The sequence below is a fragment of the Triturus cristatus genome, chromosome 8, assembly GCF_964204655.1.
Source record: "Triturus cristatus chromosome 8, aTriCri1.1, whole genome shotgun sequence".
Classification (NCBI taxonomy): Eukaryota; Metazoa; Chordata; class Amphibia; order Caudata; family Salamandridae; genus Triturus; species Triturus cristatus.
Window position 1 is genome coordinate 27,288,595 of NC_140591.1, and position 27,246 is coordinate 27,315,840.

The 27,246-nt window shown below is 47.8% G+C and overlaps 1 protein-coding gene across 3 annotated transcripts in view; it reads left to right on the plus strand.

The window, feature by feature from the left end:
- TRAPPC10 (trafficking protein particle complex subunit 10) overlaps positions 1 to 27,246 on the plus strand; it is a 584,087-nt gene that overhangs the window by 391,777 nt on the left and 165,064 nt on the right. For all 3 annotated transcript variants that reach the window (XM_085620787.1, XM_085620788.1, XM_085620789.1), the window contains 3 exons: positions 18,224 to 18,382; positions 18,667 to 18,899; positions 23,114 to 23,214. In XM_085620787.1, coding sequence (XP_085476913.1) covers positions 18,224 to 18,382; positions 18,667 to 18,899; positions 23,114 to 23,214 — 493 coding nt within the window. The remainder of the gene's footprint in view (positions 1 to 18,223; positions 18,383 to 18,666; positions 18,900 to 23,113; positions 23,215 to 27,246) is intronic.

The following is a 27,246-nucleotide window of genomic DNA, read 5'->3' on the forward strand; positions in this document are numbered from 1 at the left end:
TCAGCTGGGGCAAGGTCGTGTAATCACCCCTTGCTTAGATATAGTATGCCTATATCTACCCTTATATATAGACACATGTGTACCTATCAGTCACTCCTATGGCAGGCCTTAACAATCTTGGAGGCAGAGTGCTTGGTAACATGTGAGATGGTGCTCTAGCATGAGCTGAGCCTGTCTGCAGCTTTCGGAACCATGTCCTTATAGCTGTTCTATGATATAGCCTACCATATACTCTTAAAGTGCCTTATAATCTTAAACGGTTATGGTAACTATGGTTTGGCTTTATCAAAACATGTTGTGTAAGGTATCTAACACTGTGGAATAATACCCCCATACCATTTCTGGTGATGAGGATATTATCCCTCCCTTCTAGAGGGAGAGACATGTTAAAATCCTACTTTGCTGTTTAACTCTAACCAAAGCCTCAGCATCACAAAATGGATGCTGCTGCCACAGACACAAGTCTGACCTCCTGCTGCTGGGAGCGATCCCAGCCAGGGAGGCCTGGACAATAGGTTTCCTGCTTGGGGAGGTGCTAGCACCTCCCCAGACAGCCTTTAGTGTATTGGGGCAGGGTGGGCTGAAAGGAATGAGACATTCCTGGGGCACACAAGGTGTCCCATGCATAGTCCAGTTCAAACCGGCGCTGGGGCACTCCAGCCCCAGCTCTGGCGCGAAACTGGACAAAGGGAAGTGGGTGTAACCACCCCCTCCCAGGTCCCACCCATAAGGCGTGACCTAGCAGGTATCCCAGCCCCCCAGATTAGTATAAGAGTGGGAGTTGGGCCTCAAGACTTTAGATTATCCTGAACCTGCAAACTTGAACAGAAACTCTGGACCTTCGACATTCGACGAAAGAAGAAGACTGAAGAATCTCCCTTGTAGCCAAGGAGTGGCTACCCTGTGCAAACAGGCACCATCAAGAGACTACCCTTTGCTTTGCCCACGTTCTACGAGGAACCGACTGCAGAGCCCGACCAGAGCCTTGACTTCCAGACTTCTCCGACCCTGATCCACATCCACAGCAAAGCTGAGATCCGTGGAGGCGACGAGCGACGTGGGACCGGCTACCTGGGAAAAGTGGCTAGTATCTTCAAGCGCAGCTTCTGAGGCACCCTCGAAGTTGTGCACCGGGGATTGAGAAGCCCCAACCCCAAGCACCACCTGCACCGAAGATCAGCCCCCCACACTCCACGAGTCCTGCGTGGGGCCCTTCTGCATTTTCCTGCTTGCCGCGTCTGTCCGGTTGCTTGCCCGCGGGCTAGTGGCCTTTGTGACGACGCACCCTGAAATCTTCTGCGCTGGTTTGGCTCCTCCAGACTGGCTCCCGCTTCTCTGCAAAGAAGAAGCACCCCAGACCTTCCTGGTCTGCACCAGAAGCAAGTCCTCCGTTCTTCGTGGGTTCCGCTTGCCAAGGCTTGGTGAGTCCTAGTCCAACTTCGACGCCGCCGACAGCAAGAGCCTTCGTGGGACAGCTCGCCTCCTGGTCGTCCTCGACGCTTCCTGGTCCTCCTGGCTGCAGCGACAAGCTTCACCTTCACCTGCAATCTTCACGACATCGCCTGGTTCTTTCCTGGCTCCACGTGGTCACTGGCTAGTGATCTTGACTCTGTCCCTTCTGCTTGCAGGTCTCCTCTCTTCTTGATCCCAGCCTTGGGATCCACCGGACACTCTTCACTGACTGCCTGTCAGCATCTTTCTTCAGGCATCCATAGGAGTCGACGACGAAAACCGACGCATCTTCACCCCTATGCACCCGCAGCCTGTGGGCTAGGTAACTTGGGTACTCCGGTGCTCATCAGGATAGTGACTATCCTAGTGTCTAGTTTTCCAGTCTCAACTTCCTAGCTACTCCGGAAGTGTCCTAAATCTATCGTTTTCTAAACTGTACTATTGCTAGTGACTTTTACGCATTACGCGTGAGTGTTTCCACTCTGCACCAGAATCCCGTGGGCCTCCCACTTCCTAACTAACGCTAGTGTAGTGTAGTCCCAGCGATTCCCTAGGCCTAGGCCTATTCTATTTCCGTGACAGTGGTCCTTATACCACTTACTTAGTATATGGTTTGCGTGGCCCCTAGGGCCTAACTGTATTACTTACCTGTGTGACTTAATGTATGCTTAAATAAGACTGTGTTGCACTTACCTCTAATCTCATACAGAGTGCCGAGGGTTTGACTAGAATAAATACACTTTATTTTATATATATATATCTGTTGTGGTGTCCTCTCATTTGGTATTCAAGGGATTATATATGGTATCACAGCTGGCTTCACATGCCATTCAGAGTTTAGCCTAAGACTGCTCTTGTCCATGCTACCACTAGGATAGCTGGTCTATAAGGTTGACTTTACAACCAATCACCATAAGGGTATTTGGACTGATATAAGGTGTACACTAGAACTAGTGACATCATACATCAGGCCAACTTCTCACACCAAGGGTCCTAAACGTTTGTTCTATTGCTTGTTCATTTTCCTTAGGGTTGTGCTTACTTTCTGTGTCTGATCTCATCCACAGCCTCCTTCCTGCCATTAGTCAACATAGAATATTTGTGAGTCCTGGGTCACAACAGTGCCTATTCCATTGATCTTCTCTCAGCTCTTTGTTTGGCTCTGTCATTTCTTCCACTGTGTTGACCTCTTCGGTGCTTTCCTCATTGATACGTCTTGTCTTTTGTATATCTCTCTTTCTCCATTTTTTTTGTTCCTTTCTAGTTGGCCATGCTTTTTCCTTTTCTTGTTTGCACTTTGTGCCAAACTGGTAATCGTTTAGGAGTCTCTTTCTTGTCTTCTTTTTGTTATGGGCTGTTCCCATTTTAGATGTAAAGGATACAACTGGTCTCACCAAGCGTCACAGTTGCGTTCTGCGAACACTTCCACGGAAATTATGTTGTGTGGCCCCATATGTATCTCGCACCATGGTTCAGAGAAAGCCTATCAATTTCAGCCAAAAACTTACATTTAGTAAGAGCCGCTGCTGATGTGCATTGTTGCACACTGTTACACAAGATGTCACTGTGTTTCATGACCTTTAATGGTTCAGTAGGACTGAGATCAGTGACCACCTTGTGTCTTTGTTTATGCTACTTTGTTTCCAACAATACACTCTTGTTGGTCAGTGCCCACTCTTGTTGCCCCCCCCCCCCCCCCCAATGCTTTTTCTTCCTTTATCTCATCTTGGCCATGTGAAGTACCCTGTGGCCAAGTTCTTTAGTCCTAATTTTCTCCTAAATACTTTATACCTTCTTTTTCTCGATGATCATTATTGATTTGTTTATTTATGTAGTTATTTTTATGGAGTTTTATTTAGCGCAACTTGCCCCGAAGGTATCTGGTATCAGAGCGCTTCACACAAGCACCAGTTGCGTTACATGAGGACACAATCTTTTGTTCGGCACGGGGAAGAGTACGTGATTTTTCCCAGAATCACAGAATGTTTCGCATCCTTGTCGAGATTCGAACCAGGTACCCCAGATTTGAGGTCGACCGCCCTAACCGATAGGCCAACTCCTCTCCGCTATGTATCCCTTATGTCTGTTGAGATTGCCACCCTTACATCAGGGCATTGCTGGCCTTTATTAATGGCCCTTTTGTCTTCTTGTACTCTGTTTTCTTCTCCCAAACAGTTTTCTCTCCCCAGATTCTGCCACACATATGATGTGCTCACCCGGGCCACCCACGTGGAGCCCCCCCCATCCCTTTTTTTCCAGAGGGCATCGTAGACCATGTCCTCTTGACCACAGACGAAGATGACCCATGACTCTTGATATTAATGATGCCAGTGTGGGATTTATTATAAAATGCACTCAGAGGGCATCTTAGAAATGCCCCTGAAAAAACAACCATCCTCTGGTGGGTTCCCTGACTGGTAAACCAAGTCTGCCATCGCAAGACAAGTTTTGGGACCCCTGGGGTGGGAACATTCGCTCCATAGGCCCAAATAACAAGCATTATCTGAGCGGAGGTCTTCGCACCTCCCCCAAGTCCTCCCCCAAGTCAGAAAGAGCCATCTGTGGCAGAGGAACTTCAAAGGCCTTGCCGCCTTTGCAACGCGACCCCCAGGCTCCCCTTCTATCAAGAGCAGGTGGGAAAAAATCAGAATAGCCTGGAACGTGTGCCCACCTCTCAGGTGGGGGAGGTGAGGAGAAGCCCACTCTTTAGTGCCCGCCATCTTGCAGATGGCACACACTTTCCAATCAGGGTTAGGGATTGTGCCTACTTCCCCCACGTGGGGTGAGCACACCAAGGGTGTAATATAGTCACCCTAAGGTTAGTAGGTTATTGGCTACTACCTCGAGATCCCTAAAAAAATGCCCGCTAAATGGAGTATTATGGGGCAGCCCTGAATCCAGAAGGCAGATTCCTGCAACCTATGAAGGACGGAAGAAGTCGCACAGCAGAGGAGAAGACTTGACTTGGCAACAGGCCTACCGGGCAGTCTGCAGTTTCCAGAGATTCTGCTCAGAAAATAGACTTGTCCCGCAGCCAGCGACCTCCAGAACCCCTGCCTTCAACAAAGACCGGAACTCCTGTGAACAGCAGCTCTGTTCAAAAGAAACTACAAAGAAAAGCTCTGAGCCTGCAAAGGACACTGCGGCCTGAGTCCAAGTGTCCCACCGGTTCCAACAAGGTCCCCAGCACTCCAGAGTCCGAGTCCACCGTGGGTTGACCCCCATCAGGACTCCCCGATGTTGCCTTCAGCCTCTGCACATAGCTCCCAACCGTTGTGGTAAATATTCTATTACCTGGACTGAATTTCATACGGAGTCTTAAATAAAATAGCTCAGAATAATAAGAGGCAGAATCCGTGGTATAAGAGGTTTCTGAATGGGCTTTATTCCAAAATGGCCGACTCGAGTCGCGGCCTTCAGGTTCCGTCACCACGAGGGTTCAGGAAGTGAAGTACATACTTTATTGACAGGAAATTGCTTTTATAGAACATACTTTACAATGAAACCAATGTAGAAGGCGTAACAATTGATAAGAGAAACGATACTGTAAGTGCGTAACCGAAAATGGGCGTAATAAGGAGTAAAAAGAAACATGATTGGTTATGATGTTATGCATAGGTGGATCTATAAGATAATACTTGGCATAGATGCGCGCGCAGCGGCATGACGTGTAATTGACGTGTAACTAGGGGGTGAAGGGGACTTGACATTTAGCTTTACATGTGGAGACAAAAAGTCTGGGGGGTCAAGTCAACCTAATCCCAAATCATATCTAACATCCTATGTTTAAAGAACTATGTTATCCACAAGGAAGGACTCTCGGACAGAATCTATTCTATACTGACTGTGTGTACGTGCACAGGCGTCTAAGTGTCTATATGAGATGCGAGAGGCAGAAACTTTCCATGGCAACAGGGCTATGATTTACTTGCATGAGGACAGAAAAAAACCGAGCCCTTTGCTTGGGAGCTAAAAGAAATGTTTACCTAAACTACTAGACAGGAATGCATCGGCTGAGGAGCAAAGTAGATAATTCGAAGGTGAAATACGGTTTCTTGGCAGGCAGGCAAAACTGGCCGAGGCAGGCACCGTTAGCCGCACAGGGAGTAGGACAAAGTTCATGGATACAGATGCGAGCTCAAGCTGAAGCTGTCAGAGGCAGAGAGCAGGGAAAGGCTTTGAGGACAGAATCGGGCCTACTCTGCCAGAACTGCAAAAATGGAGTAACTTAGCCATATAAAGTCGGTGGCCTTTCATACTTAGGAATCGAATATCCAGCCCATTGATGGCGGATCTGACAGAGGACATGTTGATGGTGGACGCACATGTGTTTGCGTCTTCGAAACTGGAACTGGAGGGAACATACATGTGTTTCTAACATGCACATAGAACCGTTGGGGTCCAAGATAGGGGACATAACTGACCAGGAAAATCCACATTTCCACATTCCCTCCTTGTCCCCTACTTGCCCTTCAAGAGATATCAATCTTCATCAATCCATTGATCTGTTCATATAGCATCATTTGTTCTTCTTTCTTCTTCCGTGATCTTGAATGAAATCTTGGTGGTGGAATACACGATGTGGCACACAGACCACAGATCGCTGGTCCACATTGTAGACATAGACAGCAACTGAATAGTATAAGAAGGCCAATACCTAGGAAGGACAGAACTCTCCATCCCCAGGCTGATATCACACTCCAAAACCACCCGGACCACGTCCAAGTGCCTGGATTCTCGTGTATCTGGCTCACAATCTTATGAAGGCGTGTTATAGCTTTATATACAGATGGCGAATTTTCTGGTATGAATATGCAGCAGCTGGATCCGATGACCCTACAAGCTCCGCCCCTATCGGCCAGGATGACGTCAAGGACAAGACGATTCTGGAGAACAACAATTCTCATCACCGATTGTTCCTCTGTCAAATTGCCTAGGGCGGCTATAGTCTCATTCACTACAGCTTCAAGAGTCTTGGTTAGCCTACGTATCAGCTTACTATTTGAAATTGTACCTATATAGGGAAAGATACCTTTATTGAAATCTACATACTTGTCCCATGCCGTCTCAGTATAATCGACGACTGGGAGATCTCTTCGCTCTCTATTGTGTACTAAATGAATATTTCGATAATAATCAGGAGGAGCTAGGAAAACAGGTGGCAAAAGGAATGCTATGTAACAGGTACCATCCCAATCTAGAGGCAGACGGATATATGCGGTCTGATCACATATAAAGTAGGAATGGCGAGAAGCTCTAAATGAAGATTTACCTTGATCACTATATTCTACTGTAGTAACACATTTGCTATGGCCCATATGTATGGAACCAACTTTTCTTACACATAATTCACCCTTAACTGGAAATACTGACATAGTGGGCAGAATTAGTTCAACTTCGGATTCGACATTCAGAATCATAAGATTAGGTGTAAAATTACCTAATCCATACACTTCATTTTCTAGATCAGTTCCTGTTCTACTGGGGTGACCCTTCTTATCAGGGTAACAGACTTTGAATAAAACTAGATTCAGATTTCCCCATATCCAATGGTGTTGATAAACTGCTGTGTCTGAGTCTATGGAATTTAGTAAACTAAACCATGCTCCACAGGAGCCATTATGTGTGAACGGATGGGGGAAGAAAGGCAGAACTCCTTTGTTATTCTGATAGGGAGGGAGTCGGCCACACACCCAACAATTAGTAGCATTACTAGTCTGATGGGAATGGTGTAACATACTAATGAAAGTGTTATTACGCAGCGCAAGTCTATAGGATAATTCATGTGGGGGTAGGTCACTAAAAGAATGTTCATTAGTTATATTGAAAATATGTTTAGAAACAGGATAATACATATGCAACAATATACTTGCAGTAATTATTATAAAACTCAAGAAAAACAAAATTAATAATGTCACTATACAGTGGCTACGCAGTGCTTTACAGTATGCATGTCGTTTCAACATTGTTCTTGATTGTTCATGATTCAGACTCAAGGGATACATGTCGGGGACAGATTCAACCGCTTCACCTTGGAGAGGACTTAAACAATCAAATCGGCCGACGGCCTGGGTCTGAGTTTTAATTTATAAAGGTCTGTGCTACTGGCCTCAGCCAAAGGTAGCTTTGAGTCAATGGGTGAAGACACACGAGGAGGACTGTTTATATCCGAAGGAAGTCCATGAAATTTCTTGATGTGGCTTGAATGGATCCAACCCTTTCTTCCTTCGATCTTCACGGCGGTCCTTGTGGTCAACAGGACCAGCTTAGGTGTCTTCCACCTGGGCTCCAGTTGAGTCTTTCTGTCAAAGTTCCTCACAAGGACATAATCGCCCGGGATTACGTCATGGGGTTTCACCTCAGTGTTGTCAGGAAAGGCTGCAGCTACCTGTGAACGACAAGATTGTAGTGCAGACATCAAGGAAGCCAGGTAATCTGTCAGCATATTACAATCAACATCAGTTATTTTACGGGGTATAGGCGTCCCCCACATATTCGGTGGTCTACCAAAGATCACCTCATAAGGGGATAGCCCTGTTCGAGAGTGTGCTACCATTCTTATGTAAAAGAGTGCAACTGGTAAGGCTACTATCCAGTCAACACCTTTCTCCTTACATATTTTTGACAATCTGATTTTCAAAATTTGATTATGTCGTTCCACGAGACCTGCTGCCTCGGGGTGTCGGACACAATGAAACTTCCACTGATATCCCAGCAAAAGTGAAACATGTTTCATTAATTCGGATGAGAAAGGCTGGCCGTTATCCGAATATACAACACGTGGTAAACCGTACCGTGGGAAGAATTCTCGAACTAGCTGCTTGGCAGTGGTCGGGGCAGTGTAATCCGATACTGGGTACGCCTCAGTCCATCGGGAAAGAGCGCAGACAACTACAAGAACATATTTGAATCCTCGACATCGTTCCATCTGGATATAATCCATCTGGAGGACTTCAAAAGCATGATCGGGAGGCTGAAATCCACCCTGCTCTACGGGAACACTTTTTCCTGGGTTGAACTGACAACATATCATACAGGTACGAACTTTTTGTTTAGCTGCAGTTCGTAGATGTTTATTAAACCAAATGTGTTTAATGCTGTCTAGCATAGCTTTTTCTCCTAAATGCGCCGGACTGTGAATTGTAGCTATAATGGCTTGGACCATAGAGTCAGGAAGAAACCATACAGATTTCTCCTTTGTCACCCATCCCTGATCTGTCTGGATCCCTCCTAGTTCAGTCCATTTCTTTATTTCTTCCGTTGTGGCATGTGACTGTATGTCAATTATATCAAGTGCGGGATCCTTAATCGTCATACACTGTATTGGTGTCCGACCTATTGTCTTTGTCATGTCGGATGTGCGAGTCTGAGCAGTCTGTTTAGCTGTTCTGTCAGCTAAATCATTGCCTTGGGATATGATATCAGTAACCTTCATGTGTGCTTTACATTTCATAATCGATATAGCTGTGGGCAGATGGATTGCGTCTAACAAAGCATGAATGAGAGACCCATGCTGAATATGGGTCCCATGAGAAGTTAAATAACCCCTCTCTCGCCAAAGCACCCCGAAGTCATGTACAACTCCGAATGCATAACGTGAATCAGTGTATATGTTAACTTTCTTACTTGTGGCTTGAATACAGGCTTGTGTTAGAGCAATAAGTTCTGCTGCTTGGGCTGACAAAGTATCTATACAGTTTGTTTCAATAACTTCAGTGTCTGTTGTGACTGCATACGCGGCCACTAAATCTCCTGTACTTGTTCTCATGCACGATCCATCTACGTACAACGTCAGGTCTGGATCTAACAATGGAACGTCTGTTAAGTCTTGTCTGGGTTTCGTCTTTATTTCAATAACTTCAACACAATCATGAGCTAGTGGGTCTATTCCAATTACAGGTAAAAGTGTAGCAGGATTCAATGTATTACAACGTCGGATCTCTATGTGTGGCTGAAACAATGTCAGTTCATAACCGGTAAGTCTTGCTATGGTCAAGTGTTGTGTTTGCGTTCGGTTCACAAGAACTTCTACTGCATGTGGTACTTGTACTGTCAATGGATGTCCTAACACTATGGCATCGCTTTGTCTGATTGCTAAAGCTGTTGCTGCCACTGATTTCAGGCACGCAGGCAAAGCCTGAGCTACGGGATCTAATGTACTAGAGAAATAAGCACATGGCTTGTGTGATCCTGCTTGTTCCTGAGTGAGTACCGACAAGGCAGTACCTTCGCGTTCTGTAACAAAGAGTGTAAAATGTTTGCTGTAACATGGTGTCGCTAAAACAGGTGCTTGACATAGAGCTTTCTTTAAGCTTTCAAAAGCTTGTGTGTGTTCCTGAGTCCAAGGGAGGACAGTCGATGTGGCTGCCTCCTGTGTTGTCAACTGAATGAGTGGTTTTGCTAGAAATGCGTACTGAGGGATCCACTGCCTACAGTATGAAGTGAGGCCTATAAAAGCCCGCACCTCCTTTTGTGTCTTGGGTATTGACATGTTAGCAATTAACTGAATGCGATCTGGTGTAAGCTGCCTTCCCTCCTTGGACAGCGAGTGACCAAGATAAAAAACTCGCTGGACACAGAATTGCAGCTTAGAAGGAGACACCTTGTGCCCCTTGTCGGCTAGAAAATGTAAAACTGTCAGAGAAGCCTTTTCACATTCGGGTTCGCTTCTCGCGGTGATCAGCAGATCATCGACATATTGAAGCAGTGCAGTGTTAACTGGCATGTGGATACTGTCAAGTTCTCGTTTCAGTGCTTGGCTATAGATGCTGGGGCTTTCTGTAAATCCTTGAGGAGCGCGTGAGAATTTAAAACTGCGCCCATTTAAACTGAATCCGAACAAATATTGACTTTCCGGATCTATGGGGACGCTGAAAAAGGCATTCTTGAGATCAATTACAGTAAAGAATGTTGCTTCGGAATCAATAGCTGTCAATAATGATGAGATATCGGGGACCACAGGGAATTGTGGCACAATGCATTTGTTTAATTCGCGTAAATCAATAACCAATCGATATACTGGCGGGGCTGTAGGATCTGTTCGTTTAAGAATCGGAATTATCGGTGAATTACATACATTGGAGTCTGTTTCTACAACTACTCCTTGGGCAATTAGCTCGTCAATGATTTGTAGTAAAGCCACTACAGCATCTTGTGGTAACTTGTATTGTCGCATTCGTGGTAGTACCACTCCTGCCTTTAATGTGACTCGGTATGGTGTAATGTTCATGCAACCAACATCAGTAGGGCCTTGTGCCCATAGATGTGCTGGTAAAGTCTGTAATCGGCGATCCATGTCTCTGGATACATAATGACCTTTAAAATCACGTAAAAACAATCTTACTCCTTCCGGAGAACAACAGATAATAGCCCCTAGGGCTTTCAATGTCTTTATACCTAACAGGTTTTCTGGACAAGATTTGGTAAGCAATAAATCAGTAGTTCGTGTCAAGGGACCAATCGTAAGTGGAAGTGGCTGTGATACCTCATTAACAATAGGCTTTCCTGAGAAACCAAGGGAAACATTTTGAGAGCCTGAGAGGGGTGCCCCTGGGACTTCACTACGCTTTATTGTTGTTCGACTTGCCCCCGTATCGAGTAAGAATTTTCTATCTTGACCTAATAATTCACTATGTACATAAGGTCCTTCTTGATCTACAGGAATCTCAATAAGCGGTAAGTCAACTTCCCTCTCTAGGCTAGTTCATGCGTAACGCTGATACTCAGGATATTCATACTGTGCAGTCTGATACATTTGTCGTGTTGTGGTTTGTGTGGCAGTAGCAGGCATCGGTGGTGCAGCTGGCACAAACTGTATGGGTTGTTGTGAGGCTGGCATAGACTGTTGCTGAGCTGGCATGGACTGTCCATGCTGCGTGGCTCCTTGTTCATTCTGATCCTGTTTGAGTGGTCGTGTTCTTTCTTTCGCAATACCTATAGCTATATTACGCTTCAGGACTTGACAATCGTGTACATAATGGCCTAGTTGTTTACAGTAATTGCATGTTCCCTTTACAGGAACTGCTGAATCTCCGGAATGTGTCACACCCTTTTTGTGACCATCCGCTGGTACTGTCTGGGAAACTAGCATTTTCATTTTTGTATCCTTCATACGTCTTTGTTCGTGTTCTTGTTCATCTCTAATTCTATTGTGATGATACTGTAACATTTGTAGCATTTGTGACGGAGTGTTACTTTGCCAGGTACTCTCAAATTTCAATATCCTATTCTTCACTGGAGGCAATGCATTTTCCACTAATTTTGTCACAAATAAATGTGGGTACGACTCACTACTTGCTTTTATACCACTATTTACACCAAAACATTTTTCAAATCGGGCATAATAATCACTTGTGTCTTCATCATGCTTTTGTTTACAGGCTGAGATTGCACCCCAATCTTCCTTTTTCGTAGTCAATAAACGTGGCAGTACTTGTACTAGTAAACCTGGTAATGCTTTAACTTTATCCCCGAGCCCTGAACCTGCAGTTCGGGCCCTTTCCTCTGCTTCTAATGCTGTCCAATCTATTTTTTGGTCTCCCACTTCCCACTCTTTTTCTTTCAGCTTTTCATAAATACCAGCAGGCATTAGCACCTTTAATATCGTCATAATATCAGGATAGGTATATTCTCCCATCAGTAACATGTCTTTAATTTCCCGGTGAAAACCCGCTGGGTCTTTGTCATGACTGGGTACTACTTTCTTCATTTCTAACAATTCAATTTTTGTTATGGGTGTGTATACAAATACACGGTGAAACTGATTGTCTTCGCCTTTTATTGGGTGCACTTCTCGTAAGGGATTTTGTCTATCCATGTAATACGGCATTCTTTCCTTGCTGGGCAGCGAGAAAGGATCTGGGCTTACAAAAAGGACGTACTGTTTACGTGACACTAATATTTCTTTAATTAACTTGTTACTAGAACCTCTCCATCTATTCGTGAGTAGTTCAGTTAATATATCAGGTAAAGGACCAGGATCAGCATGTTGGCTCTTATATAATATAAGGAGTTGCTGAATCATATAGATTCCAGCTAAACGTTGTTCATCTGGACTGAGGTTAAAAAACGTGTGTGCTACGGTCTCATCACCGTATTTTCCAGGGCTGTCAATCCAGTGGACGGCTGATCTGGCTAATTCTTGCTCATCCATGGAATCGAGGAGGTGGTAACCCCTTCGTTCTCGGAGTATTTTATCTGCGGTTTGAAACAAATGTTCGGGAGACTTCAGATTTATTATTGGCGTCGGATACGTCCTGCTATTATTTGGACATACAGAGTGTATTGGATCAGAAAAACATCTAGTATTATTACAGGACCTTCCTCTACCTACATAGGCTATGGTGTCCGACTGTCTTACGGAATCCCCTGATTCGGACATTTCATCTTGCTCAAACTCGTCTGTTTCCAATCTTTCTTCATGAATACGTTCTATCTCTTTACGAATCTTTCGGCACATGGCTATTATACAATTTTGCTTATCGTGTCTCCCTTCTGATATATTCTGGCTCCATCTTGTAAGAATAAGCATTGCATTCGGGTCTACCCCCGGTCGGTCTTGATTTCTGATCACACAGTTTATGAGGAAACGTAACAGTTCCCCCTGTATCTCTACTTTCTGAAATTCCATAGCTCTATTAATACATTCTGGATCTCGCCCTGTTTGAACAAAACGATATATTTTATCTAGATGCGCAGTCATTCCTGGTAACTTCGCTAAATATCCTGCGGCTCGTCTGATGCGTAATGATGCCAGGACCATTTCGTCCTCTTTACCGACCACTGGGTCATATCTACAATCTATAAGAAGTTCCTTAAGCGCACGTTCACTTACGAATTTGGGTGTACGTGAATGCGCTGACTCTTGAAAAACAAGTTTATTTATTCTAGGTGGCGTAAAAGTATTGCTAGCACCTCCCGTGGCCCCATCTGGGGCGTCGGGTGTGAATGGATTCGTCGAACGTGACACAGCAACTATAGGTGTGGACACAGCCATGGAAGTACCTGTAGGGACAGATGCGGAGACAGATGTGCTTGCCGGAACTTGTGACTCGACTTGTTGCTGTAGGGATACGGGTGCTGGATCATGGCGTTGGATCTCCCTGGTATGCAGTCTATGTGGGGCGGAATTAGCATACTCGGGAGCTACGTCATCTAAATATGAAGAAAGAAAAACATCTTCCGCTGTTCTAGGGTGCCCCTTAGGATGTGCCTTGATTGGAAACAATGGGGGTGGCAAGTCTTTTGGTATCTCTGGAGCAGCCTTAGGTAATCCTTCGGCTAGAAGGGGATACATACCATTCATAAGGGCATTTCTCTGTCTATCCACTTGTTCTGATTTCACTCTGATACCTTCCTCTATTAATAGATTTTCTTGAACTTTATTTGAACTTTCTTTACTCTTCTCTTCCTGTCTACGTGCTTTTTCTGTACGTCTATGAGATTCTTTACGCCATAACTCAACAGCGTCTTTCTGTGACTGTCTGACCTTTCTTTTCCATAATTCTTCCTCGACTTTCATGATGCACTCTGCATCCCAGGTTCCCGCTGCGGGCCACCTTTGACTTTCTGGCAATCCCTTGGTGTAATCTACCCATAAATCAAGAAATAATATAGCGTCTAAGCCATGTTTGTGATACATGAAGTGCCCTGGAGTGTCCCTAGGAGGAATAGGAACTGCTTCTTCAAGCACCCCTTTTCTAGTAGTAATCTGTCTTAACTTCGAAAAGAGCGGCATATTGACAACTGATCTGACACCTAATTTTGAACCCTTTGTCTTGAACACACTTAATACAAAAAGCACAATAATGAACAGTCATTCATACCACAACATGTAGGACTTTTTTTTAACACATTAAACATTGAACATAAAACATTTTAACCTTTAAAATAAGCAGCAATGATGATCGTCTGCATAACTAATCACCAAGCAGAATTCTTGACAATAACTAGATACCTCGGAACACTTGATATACTGCTAAACAGTACATATACACTGCTAAACAGTGCAGACCGGATTTGTGTACCCAAATCCGTCTTGACCGGCACAACCTATGTGCGCGTCAACACGCCTCCCCGGCGATGGTACTCACCGGGTAGCTCCTTGAAACGGAAGGCCTCGGAGAATGGACTGGACTCGATGACTGCGGACATCGGACCCTCTGGACATCGGGACTTCGAAAACCTGGTGGGCCTCTGTATACCTCGGATCTTGCTCTCTCAGCTAGGCTCTGGTCGGGATACTTCGCACTTCTCACCGCCTCGTCTGGGTTGATCGCAGCCTCAGTCGCCCCCGCTTGACCGGAGGGAGCTACAGGAAATCCTGCTGGTACGCGTTATGGTCCGTCCAGCTGTGGCAGGAGACCGGGCCTGCAACGCACCGCCGGCGCGTGAGATGAGAAAGTGTCCCTGTTCGGGCGCCATTATGTGGTAAATATTCTATTACCTGGACTGAATTTCATACGGAGTCTTAAATAAAATAGCTCAGAATAATAAGAGGCAGAATCCGTGGTATAAGAGGTTTCTGAATGGGCTTTATTCCAAAATGGCCGACTCGAGTCGCGGCCTTCAGGTTCCGTCACCACGAGGGTTCAGGAAGTGAAGTACATACTTTATTGACAGGAAATTGCTTTTATAGAACATACTTTACAATGAAACCAATGTAGAAGGCGTAACAATTGATAAGAGAAACGATACTGTAAGTGCGTAACCGAAAATGGGCGTAATAAGGAGTAAAAAGAAACATGATTGGTTATGATGTTATGCATAGGTGGATCTATAAGATAATACTTGGCATAGATGCGCGCGCAGCGGCATGACGTGTAATTGACGTGTAACTAGGGGGTGAAGGGGACTTGACATTTAGCTTTACATGTGGAGACAAAAAGTCTGGGGGGTCAAGTCAACCTAATCCCAAATCATATCTAACATCCTATGTTTAAAGAACTATGTTATCCACAAGGAAGGACTCTCGGACAGAATCTATTCTATACTGACTGTGTGTACGTGCACAGGCGTCTAAGTGTCTATATGAGATGCGAGAGGCAGAAACTTTCCATGGCAACAGGGCTATGATTTACTTGCATGAGGACAGAAAAAAACCGAGCCCTTTGCTTGGGAGCTAAAAGAAATGTTTACCTAAACTACTAGACAGGAATGCATCGGCTGAGGAGCAAAGTAGATAATTCGAAGGTGAAATACGGTTTCTTGGCAGGCAGGCAAAACTGGCCGAGGCAGGCACCGTTAGCCGCACAGGGAGTAGGACAAAGTTCATGGATACAGATGCGAGCTCAAGCTGAAGCTGTCAGAGGCAGAGAGCAGGGAAAGGCTTTGAGGACAGAATCGGGCCTACTCTGCCAGAACTGCAAAAATGGAGTAACTTAGCCATATAAAGTCGGTGGCCTTTCATACTTAGGAATCGAATATCCAGCCCATTGATGGCGGATCTGACAGAGGACATGTTGATGGTGGACGCACATGTGTTTGCGTCTTCGAAACTGGAACTGGAGGGAACATACATGTGTTTCTAACATGCACATAGAACCGTTGGGGTCCAAGATAGGGGACATAACTGACCAGGAAAATCCACATTTCCACACCGTGAGTGGCCCGGTAAGGTGAAATCAGACCTCAAAAGGCCCCCTTGCATCTGCCCGTCCAGTGCCCTGGAGAAGAGGACCTGTGGTGCACCTACATCCCTGAGCCCTCCAACTTACCTGCCCAGCTGTTGGTTCCTCCCGGAAGACTTCCTGGACCGAGCCTGCAGCCATAATCCCAAACCTGCATCCTCCATAGGATGTCATTGGGCTCCCGACCCCTCCTAAGCACCCAGCACCCGGCCGCCCCTGGACTGCTGGTGGTGTGGACTTGGTGGCAACCTAGGACCCCCTTTGCCCTAACCTTAACCCTAGGAGCTTGGCTCCCAAGATAGTGGCCTGCCCGTGAGGAGCCCCCAACCGAAGTGCCCCATTGGCTAACAGTGGGCCTCTGCACCCAGGCTCCCTAGTGCTGCTGGTGGTCCAATTTGAGTGACTACCTAGACCTTGGGGAACCTTGGTCCAAACTCCCAATCTTACCTGTAAAAACGATAACCATTTTTCTCCGATAGGAACCAATGTTACGAGTTTTGTTCCTAAAATGTTTTAAGTGTTGAACTGATGTATGGAGAAAAAGTATCTACGCTGCAAATCTTAAAATGTCTTACTTGCCTTGTATTGTGAGATCCCCAGCGTGGTATCTAGGCATACCGCCAGAGTAGTCGCTATAATCCATAAGTAATTATTGTATAATTCAAACTGCTTTATTAACCAATACAAACCTGTAACAATTGCACATTCAATCGCAGCTGCGTTTCCTTGTAAAGTCTCGCATTTGAGAACATATTTCACTTACCTGTGCCAAGACCTGCTTGGATCTGAAATGAAAACGTAAGTATATATTTGCTGTACTTGCCTAATTAGTCTGGATTCAGTCCGAGCGTGTGCCGTCAGCCTTGATTGAGTTAATACAATAAATGCTGAGCACACCCTCTGCTCGCTCACACTACCACAAAGAGAGCTGTTAGTACTTACCTAATTTAGCATGTGCTACACCTCTGGGGACTCCCTCGACTCTGTGCACACTATACCTTACTTTGGTATAGTATATACAGAGCCAGCCTGCTACTGCCAGTCGTAGACCATCTCCAGATGACGGCGAACCTCCTCGCATCTTTGGGGTTCCTCATCAACATGCAGAAGTCACACCTGGCTTCTTCCAGATGCTTCAGTTCATTGAAGTAGTTCTAGATATATTGCTTTTTCGAGCCTTTCCACCAGCTCAATGAGTCCAGGACATTTGAGCGAAAATCCCAGTGTTTCAGTCTCTGTCCTGCATCTCTGTGAGAGTGGCTCTGAGGCTGCTTGCCCTTCTCCACCCCTCCATCCTGCTTGTGGAACATTCCAGTGGGATCTGAAGTCTCACTGGGCTCAGTACCAAGGAAACCTGTCTGATTCCATCCAGGTTTCAGAGGTGACTGCCAAAGATCTGAAGTGTTGGGTGGTCGAACGCAGTTGGGCTGGCAGCAGACCCCTCCCCAGAGTTAACAATCGTGACTGATGTATCATTCTTTAGTTGGAAAGATCTGGTAAATGTGGAGATCAAAGAAATCTGGTATCCAGCGAGACCAGGATCCACACCAGTGGGTTGGAGTTGTGGGTAATTCGCTTAACAATACAGGGCCTTCCTCCTGTCCACCAAGGGTAGGCTGGCTCAGATTTTCAAGTTATGTATTTAGTATTCTACAAATAAGCTTTTATTACAAGAAGGGGCTGGCTAGAACTTGGGGCATGAAAGGCTCTGGTCTAACAATGAAACTCCCAGATCACAGTGTGCATTTCCCAGGCATTGATATTACAGAATGATAAATGGAGCTTAAAAAGCATTTTATGTACATTTTATTGCTAGAGCAAACAACCAAAAGCTCATTAACCAGGAATTAATGGAAAATGCTGCTTGTTGAACCCCACAAGGTCGGTTAAGGACGTACAGACATTCTTCAGATAAAACTAAAGATTTGAACGTCAGTAAAATACTAGCTCAACCTTGCCCCCTTCATTACAAGTAAATGGGGGAAGAGATGAAATGCATGTCATGGGTAAGTTTCTGTATCGTGAATTATTGCTATGTATGCATTCTGGCGAAAGCTGTACTAACACTCGAGGGTCAGGGGAAGGCAGTGAATGCTGACATTTACCGTTGTGATGTTTTATGGACCTTTTTTTCTTTTTCTCAGACAGCCTTCTGGCTGGGATTCCGCAGACAGTGAAGTTCACTGTGACAACCGGGCATTACACCATAAAGAATGGAGACACGCTACAGCTCAGCAATGCTGAGGCCATGCCTATTCTGCACCATTCTCGGGGCTCCGCTACCATCTACACCAACACAATGGGTAGGCTTTGAGGACGGTCTCTGCTCTTCTCTCAGCGCAGCCCATCAGCCTCGGTCTCTCTTTCAGGCAGGGGTTGGACCTAGCTCAGTCACATGATTGTTGCTCTCATATTTGCTAGAATATAAGGTACCAAGCATGACTACTATTGACTATTTGGTTAAAACAAAAATGCACATTTGATGTGATTGTGAAAACTGGTTTGAGGTTAAACACTTTTAGTAATGGAGCTAATTGATTTTGTCTACTCTCTGCCTAACATCATTATCTGTAATTCTCTTGTATAGAAAAGGTTTCTGAATCTGACCTGGTGATCCAGTCTTCAGAGAAGGTGACCAGCATTACCCTACCTCTGGCTCCTGCCTACCACATCATTGAATTTGAACTGGAAGTAATCTGCCACCTTCTGGCCACAACAGTCTGTGCGGAGGAGGAAGAGAAAACGCTTGATGATGAGTTGCCCCAGAAACGCAGAGCGAGCAAGAGAAGCGAGAGCAGCATGGCCACTGCTGATCAAAAGGTATGTGGTAGGACTGTGAGAATGCAGAAGGGATTGGCAGGACATGTGGTGGTGGAGAAAGGGGAGGCAAAATGCAGAGGATGAGGCGACTTGTGATAAATTCTGGTGAGGGGAAGGAAATGATGACTGATGGAAGTGTCGCGAAGAATGTTGGACAGCATGGAAATGTTAATGTGTGAGTGCAGCAAAGACTGGTGGGATGAAGTGTGGCTAGAAGCTGGGAAGGGGAAATGGTTGGATATGTTTGGCAAAGATCAGGTTCAGCAAAGACTGGAGGCAGTTGGGGGGAGGGATTGCAGTTCAGGCAGAACTGCATAGGTGGGGGTGTAGTGGGCAGTGTGTCCATGATGTGAGTGGAGAGTCAAAGAAGTGTGCCGAGGTCTGGTTAGGGCTCAGTACAATGACATATGGTTGGGGCACAGTATGGCGAGGTCTAGTTGGGGCACAGTATGGCGAGGTCTGGGTGGTGCGCACTACAGCAAGGTCTGGTTGTGGCGCAGTACGGCGAGGTCTGGTTGGGATGCAGTATGGCGAGGTTTTCTAGTCGGGCGCAGTACACTGAGGTTTGGCTGGGGTGCAGTACGGCGAGGTCTGGCTGAGGCGCAGTATGGTGAGGTCTGGTTGAGGCACAGCACGGCAAGGTCTGGTTGGAGCGCAGTACAGAGAGGTATGGTTGGAGCGCAGTACAGAGGTATGATTGGGGCTCAGTACAGCGAGGTATGGTTGGGGCTCAGTATGGTTGGGGCGCAGTACAGCGAGGTATGATTGGGGCGCAGTACAGCGAGGTATGATTGGGGCTCAGTACAGCGAGGTATGGTTGGGGCTCAGTACAGCGAGGTATGGTTGGGGCGCAGTACAGCGAGGTATGGTTGGGGCGCAGTACAGCGAGGTCTGGTTGGGGCGCAGTACGGCGAGGTCTGGTTGAGGCGGTGTACGGCGAGGTCTGGTTGAGGCGGTGTACGGCGAGGTCTGGTTGAGGCGGTGTACGGCGAGGTCTGGTTGAGGCGGTGTATGGCGAGGTCTGGTTGAGGCGGTGTACGGCGAGGTCTGGTTGAGGCGGTGTACGGCGAGGTCTGGTTGAGGCGGTGTACGGCGAGGTCTGGTTGAGGCGGTGTACGGCGAGGTCTGGTTGAGGCGGTGTACGGCGAGGTCTGGTTGAGGCGGTGTACGGCGAGGTCTGGTTGAGGCGGTGTACGGCGAGGTCTGGTTGAGGCGGTGTACGGCGAGGTCTGGTTGAGGCGGTGTACGGCGAGGTCTGGTTGAGGCGGTGTACGGCGAGGTCTGGTTGAGGCGGTGTACGGCGAGGTCTGGTTGAGGCGGTGTACGGCGAGGTCTGGTTGAGGCGGTGTACGGCGAGGTCTGGTTGAGGCGGTGTACGGCGAGGTCTGGTTGAGGCGGTGTACGGCGAGGTCTGGTTGAGGCGGTGTACGGCGAGGTCTGGTTGAGGCGGTGTACGGCGAGGTCTGGTTGAGGCGGTGTACGGCGAGGTCTGGTTGGGGCGCAGTATGGCGAGGTCTGGTTGGGGCGCAGTATGGCGAGGTCTGGTTGGGGCGCAGTATGGCGAGGTCTGGTTGGGGCGCAGTATGGCGAGGTCTGGTTGGGGCGCAGTATGGCGAGGTCTGGTTGGGGCGCAGTATGGCGAGGTCTGGTTGGGGCGCAGTATGGCGAGGTCTGGTTGGGGCGCAGTATGGCGAGGTCTGGTTGGGGCGCTGTATGGCGAGGTCTGGTTGGGGCGCAGTATGGCGAGGTCTGGTTGGGGCGCAGTATGGCGAGGTCTGGTTGGGGTGCAGTATGGCGAGGTCTGGTTGGGGCGCAGTATGGCGAGGTCTGGTTGGGGCGCAGTATGGCGAGGTCTGGTTGGGGCGCAGTATGGGGAGGTCTGGTTGGGGCGCAGTATGGGGAGGTCCGGTTGGGGCGCAGTATGGGGAGGTCCGGTTGGGGCGCAGTATGGCGAGGTCTGGTTGGGGCGCAGTATGGCGAGGTCTGGTTGGGGCGCAGTATGGCGAGGTCTGGTTGGGGCGCAGTATGGCGAGGTCTGGTTGGGGCGCAGTATGGCGAGGTCTGGTTGGGGCGCAGTATGGCGAGGTCTGGTTGGGGCGCAGTATGGCGAGGTCTGGTTGGGGCGCAGTATGGCGAGGTCTGGTTGGGGCGCAGTATGGCGAGGTCTGGTTGGGGCGCAGTATGGCGAGGTCTGGTTGGGATGCAGTACGGAGAGGTTTTCTGGTCGGGCACAGTACGGCGAGGTCTGGTTGGGACGCAGTACGGCGAGGTCTGGTTTGGGCGCAGTACGACGAGGTCTGGTTGGGGCGCAGTACGACGAGGTCTGGTTGGGGCGCAGTACGACGAGGTCTGGTTGGGGCGCAGTACGACGAGGTCTGGTTGGGGCGCAGTACGACGAGGTCTGGTTGGGGCGCAGTACGACGAGGTCTGGTTGGGGCGCAGTACGACGAGGTCTTCTGGTTAAGGTGCAGTACGGCGGGGTTTTCTGGTTAAGACGCCGTACGGCCAGGTTTTCTGGTTAAGGCGCAGTACGGTGAGGTTTTCTGTTTGGGCACAGTACACTGAGGTTTGGCTATAGGGCAGTACGGCGAGGTCTGGTTGGAGTGCAGTACGGCGAGGTCTGGTTGGGGCGCAGTACGGCGAGGTCTGGTTGGGGCGCAGTACGGCGAGGTCTGGTTGGGGCGCAGTACGGCGAGGTCTGGTTGGGGCGCAGTACGGCGAGGTCTGGTTGGGGCGCAGTACGGCGAGGTCTGGTTGGGGCGCAGTACGGCGAGGTCTGGTTGGGGCGCAGTACGACGAGGTCTTCTGGTTAAGGTGCAGTACGGCGGGGTTTTCTGGTTAAGACGCCGTACGGCAAAGTTTTCTGGTTAAGGCACAGTACACTGAGGTTTGGCTGAGGGGCAGTGCGGCGAGGTCTTGTTGGGGCAATGTTTGGCAGGGTCTGGTTGGAGAGCAGATAAACAAGGTCTGGTTTGGGCAAAGTTTGGTTGGTGAGCTGTGGATGGGGGCGTAGTTCAGCAAGGTCTGGTTGGGTTGAGGGTTGGTGAGGTCTGGAGGGTACTTGTTCAGCAAGTGCTGGGAGAAGTTGGGAAATGACTGAGGGGGCAGTTTGGTGTGAAGTGGTAGGAGTATCATGAGGTAAAATATGAACAGAACTCAGAAGGGAGTGGGAGTTCAATGAGGACCCGCAGAAAAGATTGTCAAGGAATAGTGCAGAAGCTTGGCAGAGCCTGGGGGGAGGAACAATGTGCCCAGGATTTAGTGAAGTAGAGCCTCGTCTGGAAGGGTGGTGTAGGGGGAATTGGGAGAGTGGCTGGGTTAGGTGGTGCGGCTTGACCTCCGGGAGGATGCAACAAGGATAGGTGGATGAGAGATGTGACAAAGACTGGGGGGGGCAGTGCAATCCGCACTGGGGGAGGGAAGCGAGCACCAGAAGAAGACGTTTTGCCAGGACCTACGGGCTCACTTTGGCACGGACTGTGGCGAGAAGTGCAGATACCAGGGCTACGGGTCAAGGTCGGCCTGGACTAGTTGGCGGGGTCAGGGTATCCATATCTTTCTGGAAATATTACTTTCTGTCCCCCATTTTGATCCACATTGTTCCCTATACTGTAGTGTCTGGAACCTAAAACCGCCATGCTTCTCCCACTGCTTTGTTAATGTTGTGCTTTCTAGCTGACACTATTCGATATAAAGTTTTTCACGTCCCCTTATCTCTTCATCAGCAACAGTACATGGGTGAGTGGTGTAGCACATGCATATAAAAAGGATTATGCAACACATTTCATCCACAGGAATTGTGCAAAAAATAAATCCCGGATTCAGCTGAATACTACAGCTTAGATTGCACAGCCACGTTGTCTCTCAACAAGTGTTACCATAAATCACTGTGTGTTAGACATACGGATTAGACACAATGTGTTTTTAGTCCTGGGTTGTTATTTGATATTCGTAGGCTTTGAACAATTCTTGCTTTTGGACCTGCATAGAAGTAAAGTCTGTCACAAATATGTAAATAATTTGAAAAAGAACATTTAAAGAAGCTTGGCAGCTAGACATGCCACTGTTTCGGGCTGTTAAGTGTAAAGCTCATGTAATTAGGAAGTATCCTTTGACTGCCTTTGGTGGTCTCGTATGTGGAGGGGGGTTTTAGTCTCAGGTTTTTGATCTTGTGAATGGTGTCACTCTCACTCCTGATGATCTTGATCCTCCAGATTTCCATCGACTGCCCTTGGTCCATCTACTCCACCGTTGTTGCGTTAACGTTCAGCCTCCCGTTCCAGGCCCAACACTCCCTACTCTCTGCTGGAAGACGGTAAGACAACGGCAATGCTACAGTTTGCGCTGGCTCCTTGAAGCACTAGCTCCAGTCTGGATTTCTCCTTTTCACATGAAAGTTGGGAGTACTTTGGTGGCCGCTGCTCTGTTCTATATTGATTTTTGATTCCTAATTTGTTCACTATTTAGCTTTTGCAATGCATGTGTTTCTTGATTTTGGGCAGCCTCCACTGCAGCGGAGCGGATCTGTAAGGGGGGATAAATGCTGCTCTCTTCTGTATCGCTCAGTCGACGATCAGGGTGGGAAGGGGTTGATGTCTAATATCGACGATGGTAGTATTGATGTTTTTGTCTTTCTAAAGAGGGTATATTGCCTTTATGGATACCTCAAAAAGGTCAAATGTACTGTCTTATCTTGTCCTGTATTGTACTGATTTAAAAGTAATATGTTAAAAAAAAATGGGCATACTTCCACTCCGCTAGTGGGCTGTTCTGACCATAAGATAATACACCTCATGCTGGAGGCCAACTCTCTGTGGACTAATGGCAAACCTAAAAACATCTTGAAATTTAGAAGCTATAATAATGGAACGTTAGTTAGGCTGTAGGAATTTTTAAAACACCATCCTCCCAATTCTGATCAAGTAACAGAAGCAGATGTGCATAAGATGGCTGAGTAGTGTAACAAAAGCTTTCCGATGGCTACCTTTTCTCGCAGTTGTCTCACCCTATGAATACTCCTTTGAGGCTTCATAAGGGTTTATAAAACCTTCCCCCCATCAATGACTCTCCGACACCAGCCGGTGGTGCCAGGCATCTAAAGCCATGACTCTGATTCTGGATGTGATGTCATGTCACTAGAGTACATTCAGCAGCAACACTGCACTGGCGTAACTTCCTGTTTTTCCACGCCTTAGCATGGGCAGAGCTGCCTCTTGGTGTCTCACTGATAAATTGCCATAGCTTTCAAAGGAACGAAGTCAAATGTCTCATCTACAGGCTGCAGGCTTACAGTGCCTCCAACGTGTGTTCCTTTTGGTGTCCCTTTCCCTTGTGGTGTCTATGGTGGGGACATGGCTCTGCGGCGTGGAACTCGTGCGCCTCCCCAGGGGCATAAAGTTTCAGCTGCTCAACTGAGGATAAGAACTATGGCAGCATGAAGAAAGTCCACCTCCTATCATCTTATAATACTGATTCCTAGATCTACTTGGAGTCCCAAAATGCCAGCGATGCTTCACGAGAAGGGGACTGTTAGAAGGCGACCTCAGAGGAGCCCGGAGGGGGCCCTGACTATCCTGAGACCAACCCTCGAGTTATCGTTGCCGGGCACTGGCGGGAGACTCCTCAGGGGAGGAATCTCGTATCTAGGATCGTACACTCTGCACCACACGACAAAGAGACGCCACACCGTGAGTTCTTAAGAACAAATCTTTATCAAATCGGAGTCGTAGGATCTTTATGATCAGCAAGGCAAATATATACAAGTAGAGCACGGCTCACAGAGTCTCGGGGGGAGGTAGGAGGTAGCGGGATAGTCTTTGGGGATATGGATCAAATGCAGGGGCGTACCCGGCGCACAGCTCACAATCCTCGAGCTGGGAGATACGCTTGTCGTCGTCGGGGTCCGGCGGGACCTAGGAGAGTCTGTGGGAGCCGCGAATCACTCAGCAGGGCTCAAGTACAAGTTCAGAGGTCTTACGATCTTTCGGGGAGCCGCGAGTCACTCAGCAGGGCTCAAGTACAAGTTCGGAGGTCTTACGATCTTCAGGGAGCCGGGAGCCGCGAGTCACTCAGCAGGGCTCAGGTGTTTCCAAAGGCGAATCTGCTGGTAGTCCCAGAGCACCCCTTGTTATAGGTCGACCCCTCTTTGATGTCCGGAGTCTGTGCAGGCAGGGGTCTTGTCACCTGGGGGTTGCATGTCGGGGTTTCCTGCCATTGTCTTTTGATCCTTTCAGGGCCGGGTCGGGAGGAGCCCCAGACACCCAGCAGGCGTGGAGCCAGCCCTCGGGAGGCCGGAGGGCCGATCGAAACCCACCTTCCCAGGGGAGCTCAGAGGTGCGATGGAAACTGCTCCTCCCTTTCTCCTCCCAATGGGAGCGCGATGTCCTCCAGCCGGAGTGGCGCCTCTAGGCCAGGGTCGCGCTGGGGCCGGGCGGCCATCATGGCGCATGAAGTGGGCAAGCGGGCCCGGTGTGGCCGAAAGGAGGAGGGCCACGGACGGGGAAGTCCGGGTCGGGTGTGTGTGTGTTCTGGTGGGAAGGATTGGCTAGGCCGTGTGCTCGGGGGCTGCATGAGATGCATGGGTCAGGATATGTGGGGCGGGGACAGGGATGGCCATGCCACGAGGCCGGGTCTAACAGGGACACTTTGTACCACTCCGACCCTGCTTTGGAAGAGGTTTTATCTTTTACAACAGTCCTTTAAAAGGCAGCAATGGCCTTGGATTTTACTTTGCCTTCTGCAGAAGTGAAATCCCAGTCTGAGAGAGAGTCCTTGCTTCCATTTATTGAAGATCTCCTACACCAAATAATGGCCGCGCAGGAGAAGCCTTTTTTGATTCTGGCAGTCCACAGGCAGATCACAAGACGCTATAGGCCCTCTCTGGGTAATCTGCATTTTTTGTCCTCCTAGTCCATCAGAGAGTTTGGTTATTTAAACATCATCTTCTAAGCAATATCCAAATGCTTTTCCTATGGCTCCCTCCGATAGGGAATCCAAGCAGCTGCACACAGTGAAGTGGCAAAATATTTGCATCTGGTAGCTTGGCTCTATGCCAGATAATTCAACTGGCCTTTCAGGCTCCTACATTCATGCCGTATGGGAGCTAGCAAAACGTCTGATTGTTAGCTTGCCACAATATATGGAACAGCCTTTCTCTGACTTGGTGAGTGATGATCTAAATGCATCCAAACAGATCCTGAAGTACAGCTTTAACTCTGCAAACACTTGTTCGGTCTATAGGTATGTCTGTAATGCTGAATCGAAGCTATTGAAAGCATTCCACTCAATTTTCTGATGTCCAACCTGTGCTCTTGGAAATGCCCTTTGACAGTGGGCAGTTATTTGGAGAGAAGGCTGACTCCTCCTTGGAGCATTTCAACATCAGGGCTGCAGCTCACGCCTCGAGCTTAGCCTCCCATGCATGGTAATCTTACCAAGAGTATTGGAAGTTTTGGGTATTCTAGTGCTCTAGCCTTCTTAGCTCGTGCTAATGCCACAGCAGCTAGATCTCTTCCTTCAAAGCGGGTTTGTATCTAAAAGACGTCACTACCAGGAACATGAAAAGATCCAGTCCTCCGCATCCTCTATGGCCTCTGTGTGCCCCAATCTCCTCTAACTTGTTTCTCTCAGTACATCATCTTTCAGCGGGGTGAGGGTCGCACCACTGGGTGATCCATCTGATCCACTAGGGCTTATGCCCTATCCTTCCTATCCTCCCCTTCCCAGCCATGCCCTTTTCGTCCGAGCATACTTACTGCTGCATGCCTTGATCCTGGACACAGAGTTTCTTGCCTTGTTTGACGAATGGGCCATTGAAGAGGTGTCTCTGAAAGAGATGGGCACAGGGTTGGTCCTAGGAATGACGTAGGTCTGAGGCCTATCCTGGATCTTATCCTTCTGAATCTGCTCATCTGGCAGGAAAAATTCAAGATGCCTTCCTGAGCCAGGTCTTGCTGGCCTTAAAGTGGCTTGTTATTTAACCTATTGACCAGACGCCACATGACCGGGTTGATTCTGCAGGAAGATAGATGTATGCGTCAGAAGAAAAAGTTATTTCCCATTGGTAATGGTATTTCTGGTGGATTCATAATCTTTCTGCAGATTCCTTCCAGCAAATAAGCTAAAGCCATGATTCGGAAGATCCAGTGGTAGGCAAACACGTTAGGTGCGGCATTTGTTACTATTGTTGGTCTCTTTGTTGCTCACAGTTTGCTTCAGTGTGCTATGGAAGAAATATTAGAAACTGATACTAGTGCACTGCTTGCTACTAATATACTCTGGTGCTATGTCCAGAGGCAGGGTTGCTTCTGGAGTCATGTGGCACCACTTAGAAGTGCTGGAGAGTCAT